The 12,802-nt window shown below is 36.0% G+C and overlaps 1 protein-coding gene across 1 annotated transcript in view; it reads left to right on the forward strand.

Moving 5' to 3' along the window:
• SPON1 (spondin 1) overlaps window positions 1-12,802 on the forward strand; it is a 145,427-nt gene that overhangs the window by 54,283 nt on the left and 78,342 nt on the right. The window contains exon 6 of the mRNA XM_065755470.1: window positions 953-1,101. Within this exon, the coding sequence (XP_065611542.1) occupies window positions 953-1,101 (149 nt within the window). The remainder of the gene's footprint in view (window positions 1-952; window positions 1,102-12,802) is intronic.

Genomic DNA, 12,802 nt, shown 5'->3' on the forward strand with positions numbered 1-12,802 from the left:
CAGCAGTCCCCATACACTTACAGCTGGGTAAAATGGGGCAAATAAACTAAGCAGCTACAGAAGCACCAGAGTTTATTCCTTTACTTCCTAAGTTATAGGGAACAGATATTAATGGTTGAGGGAAAAGTAAGAGGCAACAGCATGTATGTATAATGTAAATATGCAGAAACAGAAAAAAAAACCCAGCTACATTGGTGTTCATAAGAACAATTCTATACCAATATATCAGAAGTTCCTTGGAAGGTAAGCTGAGTGCAGTTTGCTAATAGGAAATAAACTTTCCATCACTGTTTAGCCAGGGAGCTACACAAAGGGAAATTTGTAGCTCAGAGCCCTTTGTATCTCTTCCTGATAAGGTTTTGGTACAAAGCTATAAACTAAAAGCTGAAACACTCAGTGATAATATAGTCATGCTTATGTCCTGCCTTTTCTGGTACTCTGTTATCACCAGCCAAACATGAATCTAGTGGACTAAACTAGTATCTATCAGTAAGTGACTTGCTGAAATCTTTGACTCCTTGCAAGTTTCATCCTTCAACAGTTTATGTGAAACCTAAAATGAAAAGACTTTTAAACATTCTGAGAAGGCTCAAATGAACACAAATTATACTAACTCTGTACTAAACTATCTGTCTATAGCAGGTGCTTGATCAGCTGTTCTTTCTTTTCATTTCTATGTTATATCCAATAATTACTAACACATTATATTGTATTTCTATAGTTGACTACTTTGGTAATCTAAAGATGATATGTATTGGAGTAGTTAAGAACTGACAGCATGCAGAAGTTTGGTACCGGTGAGGACTAGGAATTAAAGCCCTTCATTTTATATCAATAAAAGATCAGGAATTTGACTTCAAGCCTCTTTTCATGGTAGCGAGTATTAACATTTGAAGAACAATTATGTTATGGCTCAATTAATTGTCTTCTTATTTTTTTTTCTTCCTGAAAGGGCGCACCAACCATTGGTCTGCGATCATTGGTAGTTCTCACTCAAAGAACTACATCCTCTGGGAGTATGGAGGCTATGCCAGTGAAGGTGTCAAGCAGGTTGCAGAGCTGGGATCCCCAGTCAAGATGGAAGAAGAAATTCGACAACAAGTAGGTGTATTTAATGTATACTTTAAAAACAGTGTATCCTACTTTGGATTCTGTTAAGCAGATCAAGCAAGTTGTATGTCTTTGAAGACTCGTACTCTGAGATTTTTTTTGGTCTCTGGAAGGACAAATAAGTTGTGGTCTTATCTACTTAGAAGATACCTCTGTTACTGAATACATAAATTAGAAGTATGTGAGTAAAACGCATCTCTTTTTTTGTCTTAATCTTGAAAACATATAGAGTTTGTTAAAGAAAAAAACTTGGGAATTGGAAGCAACATGCCATTTTTCTTTTTGAAGTGGTGAACTTTGGTGTATAATATGTTTTAACATTAATAGGTTGTTTGTTTTTTTTTTTTCCCTTCTGGTATATACCTTATTTGCAGTTAGCTGCAGATTCATCCAAGGTAGAAATGCTCTTACAGGAGAGTGAAGTAATTTTTGTTGCTGAATAGGAAGACTTTATATAATTGCACTAATAAAACTTGATGAAACAGGTTTATGGTTAAGGGCAAAAGAGCCTTTACAGTATATCATCCTACAGGGGATTGACTTAGCTGTGCAGAAATCCGTCTTTCAAATAGTTTATAGATGATTTTCATTTTGTTACATCAAGTAGAAAGCAAGCAAATAAAAGTGGTATAGTGATTGTTATTAGAATGTCTACCTCCATGAAGTTCAAGGAATCACAAGAAGTAGAGCTCATCGATGTAGATATATATAATAACACTATATGTATAATTTTATATTGATGATATATATATATAATTTTATATTGATATATTGAAGTATGCGTGTGGGTAAATGCATGTATAATGTATATAGCTATGATTGTACCACATGGAAGAGAATGAAGAAATTGACCCCACTGGCTTATGACCTTACAACAAGACAGATGCCAATGGGAAACAGTATTCAATAAGGAAAATTAAGGCTGAAAAGATGAAGACAAATCTGATTTGCTACAGTCTGTCTCTTTCTGTCAGTCTTCTTACTGAAACAGGTGGGGCAACAGGTACTCTGTTGTTTTGATATTTCATGAGCCTGCTTCACTATTTCACCTTTAGTACATTGTGAGGCAAGATTTAGTCTTTATTTGAAATGCTCTGTTATAAACGTGATTCTTGGGAGCTTTCTGCTTCTGCCAAAATTATTGAGAATTCAAGGCTTTAAAATGGCTGACATTTTAAAGAAGTTATGTATTTGATTTCAGTAATTCAACACCCAATTTTTTTATGATACAAATTTCACCACAATCAAAATAAATACCATGAGATTGGAAAATAGTACTTCACGCTTCAGCGATGATCAAAAAATCATCTTAAGAACAAAACTGGCTTGTTATCTTTGTACTAAAAAAGAGAGCACTTCTTTGTGCAGTCTTTACAAACAATTTATAATGAGAGTTTGGTGCACTTGCATGTAACTGTATGAAAGTTTGGCTTGCTCCAGAGCCAGCATAGAGGAGGGAAGAGTATAGGATGCAAGTAGAGATGTAATTGTGAAGGATCATGCCGAGCAGTGATGGAAGAGGTAGTGCATTAGAAGTTAAGATGGAAAAGATGCCAACGGCAACTCACTCTGCTTTCCAGAAAATGTGATCTCTATTGTTATGCACCATGCAGTTGAGAAAAATAAGATAAAATAAAATTGTGCACTGGTTTTGGTTCAGAGGCGATTGTGACGTTCAGAAAACGTAACACTGCTAACTGGCTGCAAATGAGGTCAGGCTGGATGGGAGTTTGTTCATCATCCTGGTCTAGTGGGAGGTGTCCTTGCACATGGCAGGGAGTTGGAACTTTATGATCTTTATTATTCTTCCCAACCCAAACTTTTAGTTCTTTTATTCTCATGGCTGCTGAGGTCACACGTGAGGTTAGTGAATGCTGTGGTTTCCTTGAGCATCAGGTCTCTCTGTCAAACCTACAACAGTTTCTGTTTCCCTTGTTAGAATTTACAATGCACCAGTTCAGCTGATGAACTGATGTTATGACCGGATATTGCCTAAAACAAAGCAGCATCTCAACATACATCATAACGTTTTTCTTTGAACTTTTGTTTCTTTTCAGTATGCTTAAGGTGGACTAATATTTTTGAGAAGCATTGAGGTGAAGTTTCTACAACACGACAGCAGAGCTAGTAATGTGAGGAGCTATTTTGTGGATGTTCATTGAGACATTGGTTTCTTTTACTGCATTTTTTCATTTTAATATCCTCTACTCAGTATGAAACCTGGTAACATCATTTCCTTCCCCACACTTCCCAAGCAACCTCCAGATCTGATTCCCCCTTACCCTCATTGTATTCCACCTGGGGTTTGAAACTCAGTTGCATCTGCTGTTCGCTGTGCTTTTTATTAGGTGACTACATGGGAAAGTACTTAGAAAACTTAACACCCGCTAGGTTTCTATCGAGACCCAAAAAAATGCATCTGATAATTTTGATGACATTACTAGAAATTTACTGTTCACACATGAACGAGAAGGAATTTTTTTTTAATGAAGCTGTTTTCTTTAAATGGTGCTTTGATAAGAAACACCCTAACAATTGCATCATTAATAAAAGATTCTCAAGCGTGAATGACTCTGTTCCCCATTTGACAGACTGCTGAATCATCATCAGCTTTTCTCCTTGAGTGCCTTGTATGATCTGATTTGTGTTACTGTAAAGAGTCTCTGTGATATTTTTGCATGGCTAGGCATAGGTGCTGCAAACTCACTTTACAGTCGATAGTTTGCTTTATAGTTTACTTGCTTTTTAGTTTATTTATCTGGGAGAAATTAAAGGAACTAATCAACATTTTTGGTAAAATTGTTGTGGCAGACTGTAAGGAAAACACAGAGCACATAAGAGTACTTCTAAAAACAGTCTGTCAAGTGATTGATGTGTACAATAGGATAATTCAAGCATTATGCTTCAGGGATTGTTCATGAACAAACAAGGGATGGAAAAGTAATGGTGTGCACAGAAGAACATTCACTAACCTCTTGTATCTCCAGTATACGTTCATTATTTCACTTGAACGTTTTGGTTTTGAGAAAGTCTGATTTGTTCAAGATCTGTCATTTGAAAAACTACCTCATCAGAAACAAACACAGAATTTGGAAAGGGGAACAAGATAGGTTCATAGGTTCATAAGGTTGGAAAGGACCTACAAGGTCCTTAGAAGATGAAAATAGTAACAGTCTTATTCCCCTTGGTTTTAATGTCTCAAAAGAGAACTCATTTGCTTTTGCTTAGTTAAGAAGAATAATTTAGGAAAAATACTAAGTCATTTGGCCATCAACGTGTTTTAAAACTAGGATAAAAAATATTCTGGACTTGAAGGTGTGAAGTTTACAAAATAAATACCAAGTTGTGTTTTTAGCGGATATTTTATAGATGATGTAACTAGAAAGATTACTGAGATGGAAAAGAGACAATTGAAATAAAGAAAATTGCTCACCCATGTCCTAGGCTCACAATAGGAAACTCTAAAAGAATGATCTCCAGAAAAAAAAGCCTTCCCTAGTGGTGCTCAGCCCTTAAATGGGGTGTAGGGGAGGTGGAGCCAGAGTCCACCCCTTCTGGTTAAACAGGTGCATTGCCTTCACCTGTGCTCCCATGGCTAACTCAGTGCTCACCTCAGGTGATCTCTCAGTGGTTTAGGTTGTGATTCAACAATTCTCATACGTGGACCTTGACATTATCTCCAGGAAATGCAATTGGTACTTTCTCCTAGTTGCCTGCTGACACAGAGATGGCACTCCCAACAGGTTTGGTTTAATGCTCTCTGAAATGTCGGGAAGTGGGATAACTTCTTCTATTGTCTTTAGTGGCCATAGATTAGAGCTGACTCTGCCTCGGTATCATTAGATGAGCAAGTCAGATGTTTGTAGATTTTTTGCATATGATATAATTAATGTGAAGACAGTTTCCTAATACAAAATGATATCTAACATTTCCCAGTCTTTCTCCAGAAGAAAAAATGAGACTATCCAACTATCCATATGTTTATCTTTTCAAAGTAGTTCTGGTTGTTCGTTTGTTTGGTTTTAAATATATCTAAATTTATAATATGATATCATTAATACACATTATTATATATTAATATATAATGTATTTTAAAATCTATGCTAAAAGTCAAAAAGGAAGCCAAAAGGAAAGCAGTTTCAACTTTGGATTGATCCTGATTTATTTAGTTTATTTTGAGAAATGTAACTTTAGTATTTCAGTTGAATAACTACCATTTCATTACTGATATTGTAATATAGCACTTCAGTTTTCTTTGTAAAAACAGGGTCACTAGATTTTTCTGTCTTAATCTAGTAAAACACCTGAAGTGCAAATATATATATATATATTTTCTACCATTATATTACATGGCAAATTATTACTGAACTATTACTGAAGCAGGCTCAAAATTTTAATTTTGTGGGGTTTTTTTAATTATTATCTGTTATTGTATAGTAATAGAAATTAAAATTATCCTGCCAGCCAGGGGGATTCAGCTGAGTGCTTGACAGAACAGCTAAAAATTGAACACTTGAGCTCTGGAGAGCAGGATACCCCTAATTATGGTTGAACATAAGACTGCTTTGCACTTGAAGCTTGTGACTGCTGCAGAAATAGCTCAGGCTGAGCTCATTTAAAGCAGCTAAAAATTAGTGAAAAAATGATGGCTTGGCCTTCGTTGTACACAGTACCTTAGATTATTTTGCCTTGTGCTACTACTGATGTTTCTGCAACTATTGTTATTTATGGAAGCAATAAGAAATTGACTGTCTGAGGTATTTCTTTGCCTATCCAAACCAACAGGGAATGGCACCACCATACCTGCCAGGCACCTCCATCTCATTCCCCTGGGCAGAGATTTGACTTCCTAGCTGTTTCTCAGAGTCACATTTAGGAAATATCAGTATGACCATAAAGTCTAATATGAAAAGTACAGTTGATTTATTTTTTCTTTCTTTCTTTCTTTTTTTTGTTCAAAACTGTTAACATTTCTGTGTAAAGCCCATAGAAACTTCTAGTGGGTTCTGGACTCTGTCAAATAGTGAGGTAGTAAAGCCCTGTCCCATTATGCTTTCTGCATTAGTTACAGCCTGGCTGCATGTTTTTAATGCTGTATTTAAACTAATTCTAGATAGGTTGAGCTGTTTGATTTTAAGTTTGTATCTGAAATGGTGTTTGCTCTCTTAGATTCCTCTACTGCTCAGTACACATAAGTTATAGGTTTTTTTGTCATCGTTTTTCCTTTCCTCTTGGAGAACTTATCTTGTCTATAATTTAAAACCTTTGGCGTTTGGTAATCAGAGAATTTGAAACGCTTCATAATTCTGAATTTCACGACCTATTTCTGCTAAAAAAAAAGAAATTGTTGTCTGTTCGTATCACACAAGGAAGTTTATCTGTCAGAAAACAACTCATACAATGGGGTTCAGACCACTTCTTTTAAGTTGAACGCCATCTTTGAATCAGAGTTTCCAGAAGTTTATTAGGATGATTCCCAGTTTGTGCAGATTTCTTTGAACTGAGCAAACAAACAAAGCATTTCATCACAACTGCATTCGTTTTTAGTACTTCTTGATAATAGCTGTTTACTTCTCTACTGAGAAACAAAGCTGATGTTGGATGCCATGCCATGGTCAAATAAACATGACACCAACGTTCATTAAAATACAGCATTTGTTTCAAAAAGGCACACTTTAAAAAAGTGCCTTTTTTATCTGAAGGGTATGAAAATATTTGACGAATGAACAATGTCTTATTTTTCTTTTGTCTGACTAGTGATTTATGAGGTTGTCACTCTTTAATAGGAAAGCAAGAAAGAGAAAACCAACTTTTTTCCAAACATGTGTTCTTTTGAAGACAGCGGAGAAAATACAAAATCTAATTTATCTTGTTTGTAGGTTCATATAAACAAAATAGACTCTGGGTGTTCCCATCAAAAAGCTTGGTCTCTAATTGGAATTATATTGGAAAACTTTGGTTGTGCAACTGTTTGGCAATCATGTTAAAATCACATTTTTGGCTTTAAAACTAACGAAACATGTGAATGTGATACTGAAAAGAAAGACAGATTCAATGGTTTAAAAATATATATAGTTTTTTATTAGAAGCCAGAAAAAATATTGTGGTTTTGGTGAAAACAGACCCTGTAAATAATAGAAAATACATTTTTCTCAAAGAAATTGGTTCTGAATAGCACAAAGCACCTTGATTTAGTCTAAGAGCTGTTAAAGTTGTTCTTACAAAATTAAGCTTTGACAAATAAATACCAGGTGATGCATTACTTCCTGGGACAAAACATCAGAGAGTTTGGCATGCTTTTCATGTAGTCAGCCAATAAAAATGCAGAGAAAAATGTGTGCACATTTGAGTACTCTGCAAATATTGCTGTGCTGTGGATAGTCTCTTAAATGTTAGAGCACAGTGCTGGCACAGCCAGGACGTGTGTGGCTCTGAGAACAGGCAGGCAAGGAATGTTTTCTGTGGAAACTGTCCTACGATTGCAGTTATCTTCTGGGTTTACAACACCAAACAAGACCCCATTTTGAAATTCTGTTCAGCTTTGGGTAAAAATCTGTGCAAATCTAGTGGCTTGGTTAACAGTGTCTTTTTGTGATGTCTCATTGATTTTTTTTTTTGCAAGAGTTAGTGACCAAAAAAGAAAAGAAAATGCTGCGAAATGACTGGAAACAGGCTCTGTTAGGAGAGTTGTGAAACACTGCAATTCAGATTGCCCAGGCTTTCTGGTGTGTCTTTAATCCACTTGTATTTGTATTAGGGATGTGCAGGATCAGGACAAATGCTTCATGTCTTCTGTCTGCTGCTAAGGATCCGCCTTTGAAAACGGGACAGAATTTTTGCACTTCTGTGATCTAGAATTTGTAGAGCAGCCTGTCGTTGTGCTGTTTAGACATTTCCTTTGCAAAACTCAGCTTTCATGAGCAAGCACGACCATGCTGCAAAGAGGCAGGTGTGGGCATCATGCTCTCAGGGGCTCTGAGTGCTGCAGCGTGCCTTGCTCCGCAGAAAATCTCTTTTCAGCTTCTTATATTGGAAAATGCTTCTGGATGTTATCGGAAAAGACTCCTGTTAGGACACTGTTTCATATGGGACAATTGCAGGTTGTCTTGAGCATGTTGCAGGTAGCTATGCCATAGCATCTAAAGCCCTTCTCCCTCTCCGTGCAGGGCATCGTGCCAGTGTTGTGGCTGCAAGCTCATCTCTGGCAGACTCAGAAACAGGCAATTTCCCCCAGTGAAAGTGGCCTCTGGCCAATGTTTCCGTTCTTAGAGATAAATAATTTTAAGGAGTGTTGTTCTGTCGATGCTGCAGCTGTTGTGGGCTCAGTGGGCTGCTGCTGGCCTCCTTATCTTCCTCAGAGGCTGCAGACAGGGAGCCTTGAATGTGCTGGTGATAGACAAATGGTGACGATGCAGAGGAAAAAAAGATCTTTCTTTAGCATTATTTTGTATTTTTCTGCTCTTAATAGCATCTACTGTTTGATGATAAAACTGAAGGTTGCATGTTCTTATCTTGCTTTATGAATTCCAGAGGTTTCACACCTCTGTATGAAGTTTTATGAATCTCAGAAGTTTTCTTCTCTGAATAATTACCCAGTTATCGTTGCAAAACAGTTTGCATGACTAAACAAGGAATTAATGTTTTAACAGTCAATTCAACCATTAGTTTTCATTTGCCTTAAGTTGCCTTGCTGCCTATTTTCCTCCAGTTACCACGTTTCTATTATAAAATGAGAAGAAATGTTACAATAAAATCCAATAATCAGGTTCCCTTTGAATTAAAAAGTGTCAAACCAGATAGATTTTGATGTTGACGTTTTAAAGCATGGAGACCCAGCGAGAAGGGGATGGGGAGAAGGTGAACCCAAAGTGTAGTAATTACCCAGTGAATTCTACTAAATCTTGCCGAAGTAGCAGCAACACATTCCTACCATTTTAACTTCTGTAGCAGTTGAAAGGCAAATTGAAGCTTTAAAAGTTTTTCTCCATTTCTTAATAACTGACTGGATTGCAGTAAAGCAGTTCTAGCAGAGGGAAACAGGAAAACAGTTGTTTCTGCTTCTGATAAAGTCATTCATTTGGATTATGTGCAATAATCGTAGCTCCAGCACACAGACATCAAAGTCACCAGAAAACATCTGTTCAAAATAGGATGATTGGATTGCTAGATATTATTTGCTAATTTTAAACTCCTTTAAAATATCTTGCCTTTTCATTTCCTGCAGTTAGACTTTATCATACTCTTCTGCTTTCATAAAATTCTCACTATCCTGTAGCAGATTCACCCGGTGGGAAGTGGCTGAATTCCTGTTGACTTCTTTATTGATGGTCAGGATACCATGAAAAATTGAATTGGGAGATTTATTCCTCAGTCTATTCCAACTTCTGTTTTCTTTGATTGTTTTTCCATCTTTATCTGGAGGAACTCCAGTGTTTTGTGGCTTACTTCAGTAAAAAACAGTAACAGAGCTATTTAACGTGTGTGAGAGGAATTAAATACTGCCATTAGTTTGGAAAAGGATGACATGCTCGAAGATCATACATCTTAAATAATGTATAGTTAGATTTTGAAATTGAATATGTGTAATATATGCTGGCAATTGAAACAGATACAGAAGTAAACAGATGAAAAATTACAAACTCTATGGAATTCTTCTATAAAGATATTATTGGATTCACTGCTGGTCAGTGATCTCCTTTAAATGTGGCTCCAGACATTCTCAGTTAACTAAAAATACAGTATGAAATAATTGGAAAATTTAGGTGAGATAGCAGTCTGTGTGTATATGGATGCATTGCCAAGATAAGCATTTAGTACATTAAATGCTATTTTTATTCCTTATGACTGAAACAGAGCTGTCACATCCAGTACACCTTACATACCACCCTCAGGCATCAAATTAAGACAAGTTAGTTTATTTCTTTTCACGAGTTTAGTTTTATAAAACAGTGGTTGGTTTTGAGGAAGGAAAAGTTGAGTGACTGGATTGGTTATTTTATTTAAAGAAATGGCATTTATCCTTAAATTGTCACCTGTACCACATTCCCTATAAATCAGTAATGCTTAAATGTTGAGGATGCAGTGATACCCGCCCTACCAGTTTTTCAATACATTCAGTACTATCATTTAAGAAAAAAAAATCTGCATAAAAATCAGAGTACTTCAAAATAACTTCTTTTAAATCCTAATGAATGACAGGAGGAAAAGTTTATTGAGTTTTTTTGTTGTTGTTGTTGAAGATACACTTGGACTATGTAGTTTATAAAGTTACTTTAAAACACAAAATGGATAAATTATGAATATTACTTTCAGGTTTGGAGACTGTTTATTGAATATTTTATAGAAAGATATGCCTGTATGAAAAACAAAATAAAAAAAGGAAGATTTAAGCAGGTGTGAGCAAATCCGTGCCTTATAGCATTTTAAAATCTGTGATGTGAGATGAAGTTTAATGTTCCTATTTAGATATAAATTCCTCTGGTAGTTGACAGTGGAGCGATACTAGAAAAAGGAAAGATGATTGTTTGAGGACTATCATTTTCAACATAGAGAAATTATAACTACAACTTTTCATTTCAGATATGTTTATGAATCTATTAAGCATGCCTGCATTTTTTCAAATTGAGAGTGGATTCTTAATATGAAGGTGAGAGGAAAAAAAAAGAGTAGGGAGGACAGTCAGAGTTTTTGCCTGGTGAGGAAGAGGTTATCAAAATTTAACAAGAATGAATGTAATGAAAGTAATCTTGACTTTGCAATTGTGGAAGTGGGTGTCTACAAAATGTTTTATTAGTTATGTTGAAGCTGCTAAAAGAAGCTGTGCAAGAGGTTGAAGATGCATATGCTTTGACTTCTAACGTGAAAAATGTATAGTCAAGCAAAAACTGTGTAAATATATCTGGATATGTAAGAACCTAACATAATACTGATTAATATCCGTGGACTCTATTTAATGTTGCTTTTTCTTATCCTCTATAATCAAGCTCTAAAGCAGCAAAGTAGTTAGATTACTTCAAATAATCACCTTGCCACGTCACTGCTATTCCATCCTCACCACTTCAGCTTCTCACTGTTTCCAGTTCAATGTTTAGAAATACAATGAAGCAGGCATTGAATAAGCAGTGAGATAAATTCACTGTCTAAATTCTGACGTCACTAACTCTTTATTTTGAGATGTTTTATCAGCAGAGAAGAGTAGGTCATCACTGACTGTTTTACAGCCATCAAGGGCTTAAAAAACATCTTAAAAAACACGTTGCATCCTTCCAGCTTTTGTGTTAAGAAAGCTATTCAGAAGTTCATTGATGAGTTCATCAGTGGTTCAGGCCATGATTCAACAGCTCCCATACACATATTCGTGCTAATTCTGATTAGAAACAAGCAGTACAAGGAGTTCTGAAAATCCAAGACTTGAGTTTTCGTAGGGTGTCCTTTTATTGGTGGATTTTTATTTTTACAGCTTACTATTGATATTCTATACGTGTGCACGTGAATGTCTTTATGCAAACGTACTTGGCTCATTCTCAATTTAACATCAATTCAGCAGTAGTAAGAATGTAAAAGGCAAGTTACTCCTTGATTATTCACTTAAGATCACTGATATTCTTGTGTCTCAGTTTAGTTAGAAGCCTGAAGGCATGGAAGTCAATACATCCTTGTAGGACTTGTCTGCCTGGGGCATCTTTTGGGTCTAAGGAATGGTTTGAATCGGACAGACAATAGTTACTGCCCAGATGATGGCTGTTGTTCTGGAGAGATGGCTTTCTTGCGTTTTACCTTGATTACTTTCCAACACACTGAAATACAGCTAAATGAACAAGAGAACTGCAGAAAAGGTTCTGTATCCTATGCATCCCATTCTAAGAGTTGCTGAGTAGCCACATTTTTCCTTGAACTTACTGTGTAGAGTACAGATCCTCTGTTCGTGAGATTCAACAGAAAGTCTCACAGCTTTAGTGGGAGTTGAGTGAGTCATTTACAACTTTGCAGCCTGAGTCCTTTCAGTTGTAATCCCAGTGATTTCACTGGGAAAATGCTGTAACCCTTCTTGGAGGTTGCATACAGGCTTTTGCATATAGAACTTTTGGGGAGTATTGTTTCGGGTTACCTCATTAGACACAAGTATAACTCATAACGTTAATTTATTAAATAAATAAACCTGTTATATTCAGATCTGCATTTCAGAATGAAATTCCTGGGGAAGCAAGTGCTTGTTTTATATGAGCTAGCACAGGCAATATTAACAACTTTCTCTCCTTATCTTGTTCTTTTGATAAAAGTAAATAAATAAATGAAGGTTCTTCATAGAACCACATTTACTTTCGCAGTACCTTCAGAAGAAATGTCACTTGGATTCAGCACATTTGCAGCAATGTAGATTGAAGGCAGATAGAAAGATTCGTTAGCACTGAACAAAATAAGTAGAAAGCCTCCTATGTTCCATAGATACTGTTCTTTTAAATTCTTCCCTTTCAAAAGTTAATCACACAATTGCTGTATGCTTAAGAGCTGAGAAGAACATATCTATAACGAGCAGAATCCAAATAGATCTTAATGTGTCTTTTTCAGTTCTCCATGTGTCTGTGGGTGCTTACTGAGATCATTTACAATAGATTACTGCTATTTTATAAAGCACTTTGCCTCTCTCCATAATTGATGTATTAGTATATCCCCTAAGCATATTTTCTTGTTC

The sequence above is a fragment of the Cyrtonyx montezumae genome, unplaced genomic scaffold (genome assembly GCF_038088225.1).
Source record: "Cyrtonyx montezumae isolate F1298 unplaced genomic scaffold, pur_monq_1.0 scaffold_10, whole genome shotgun sequence".
Lineage (NCBI taxonomy): Eukaryota > Metazoa > Chordata > Aves > Galliformes > Odontophoridae > Cyrtonyx > Cyrtonyx montezumae.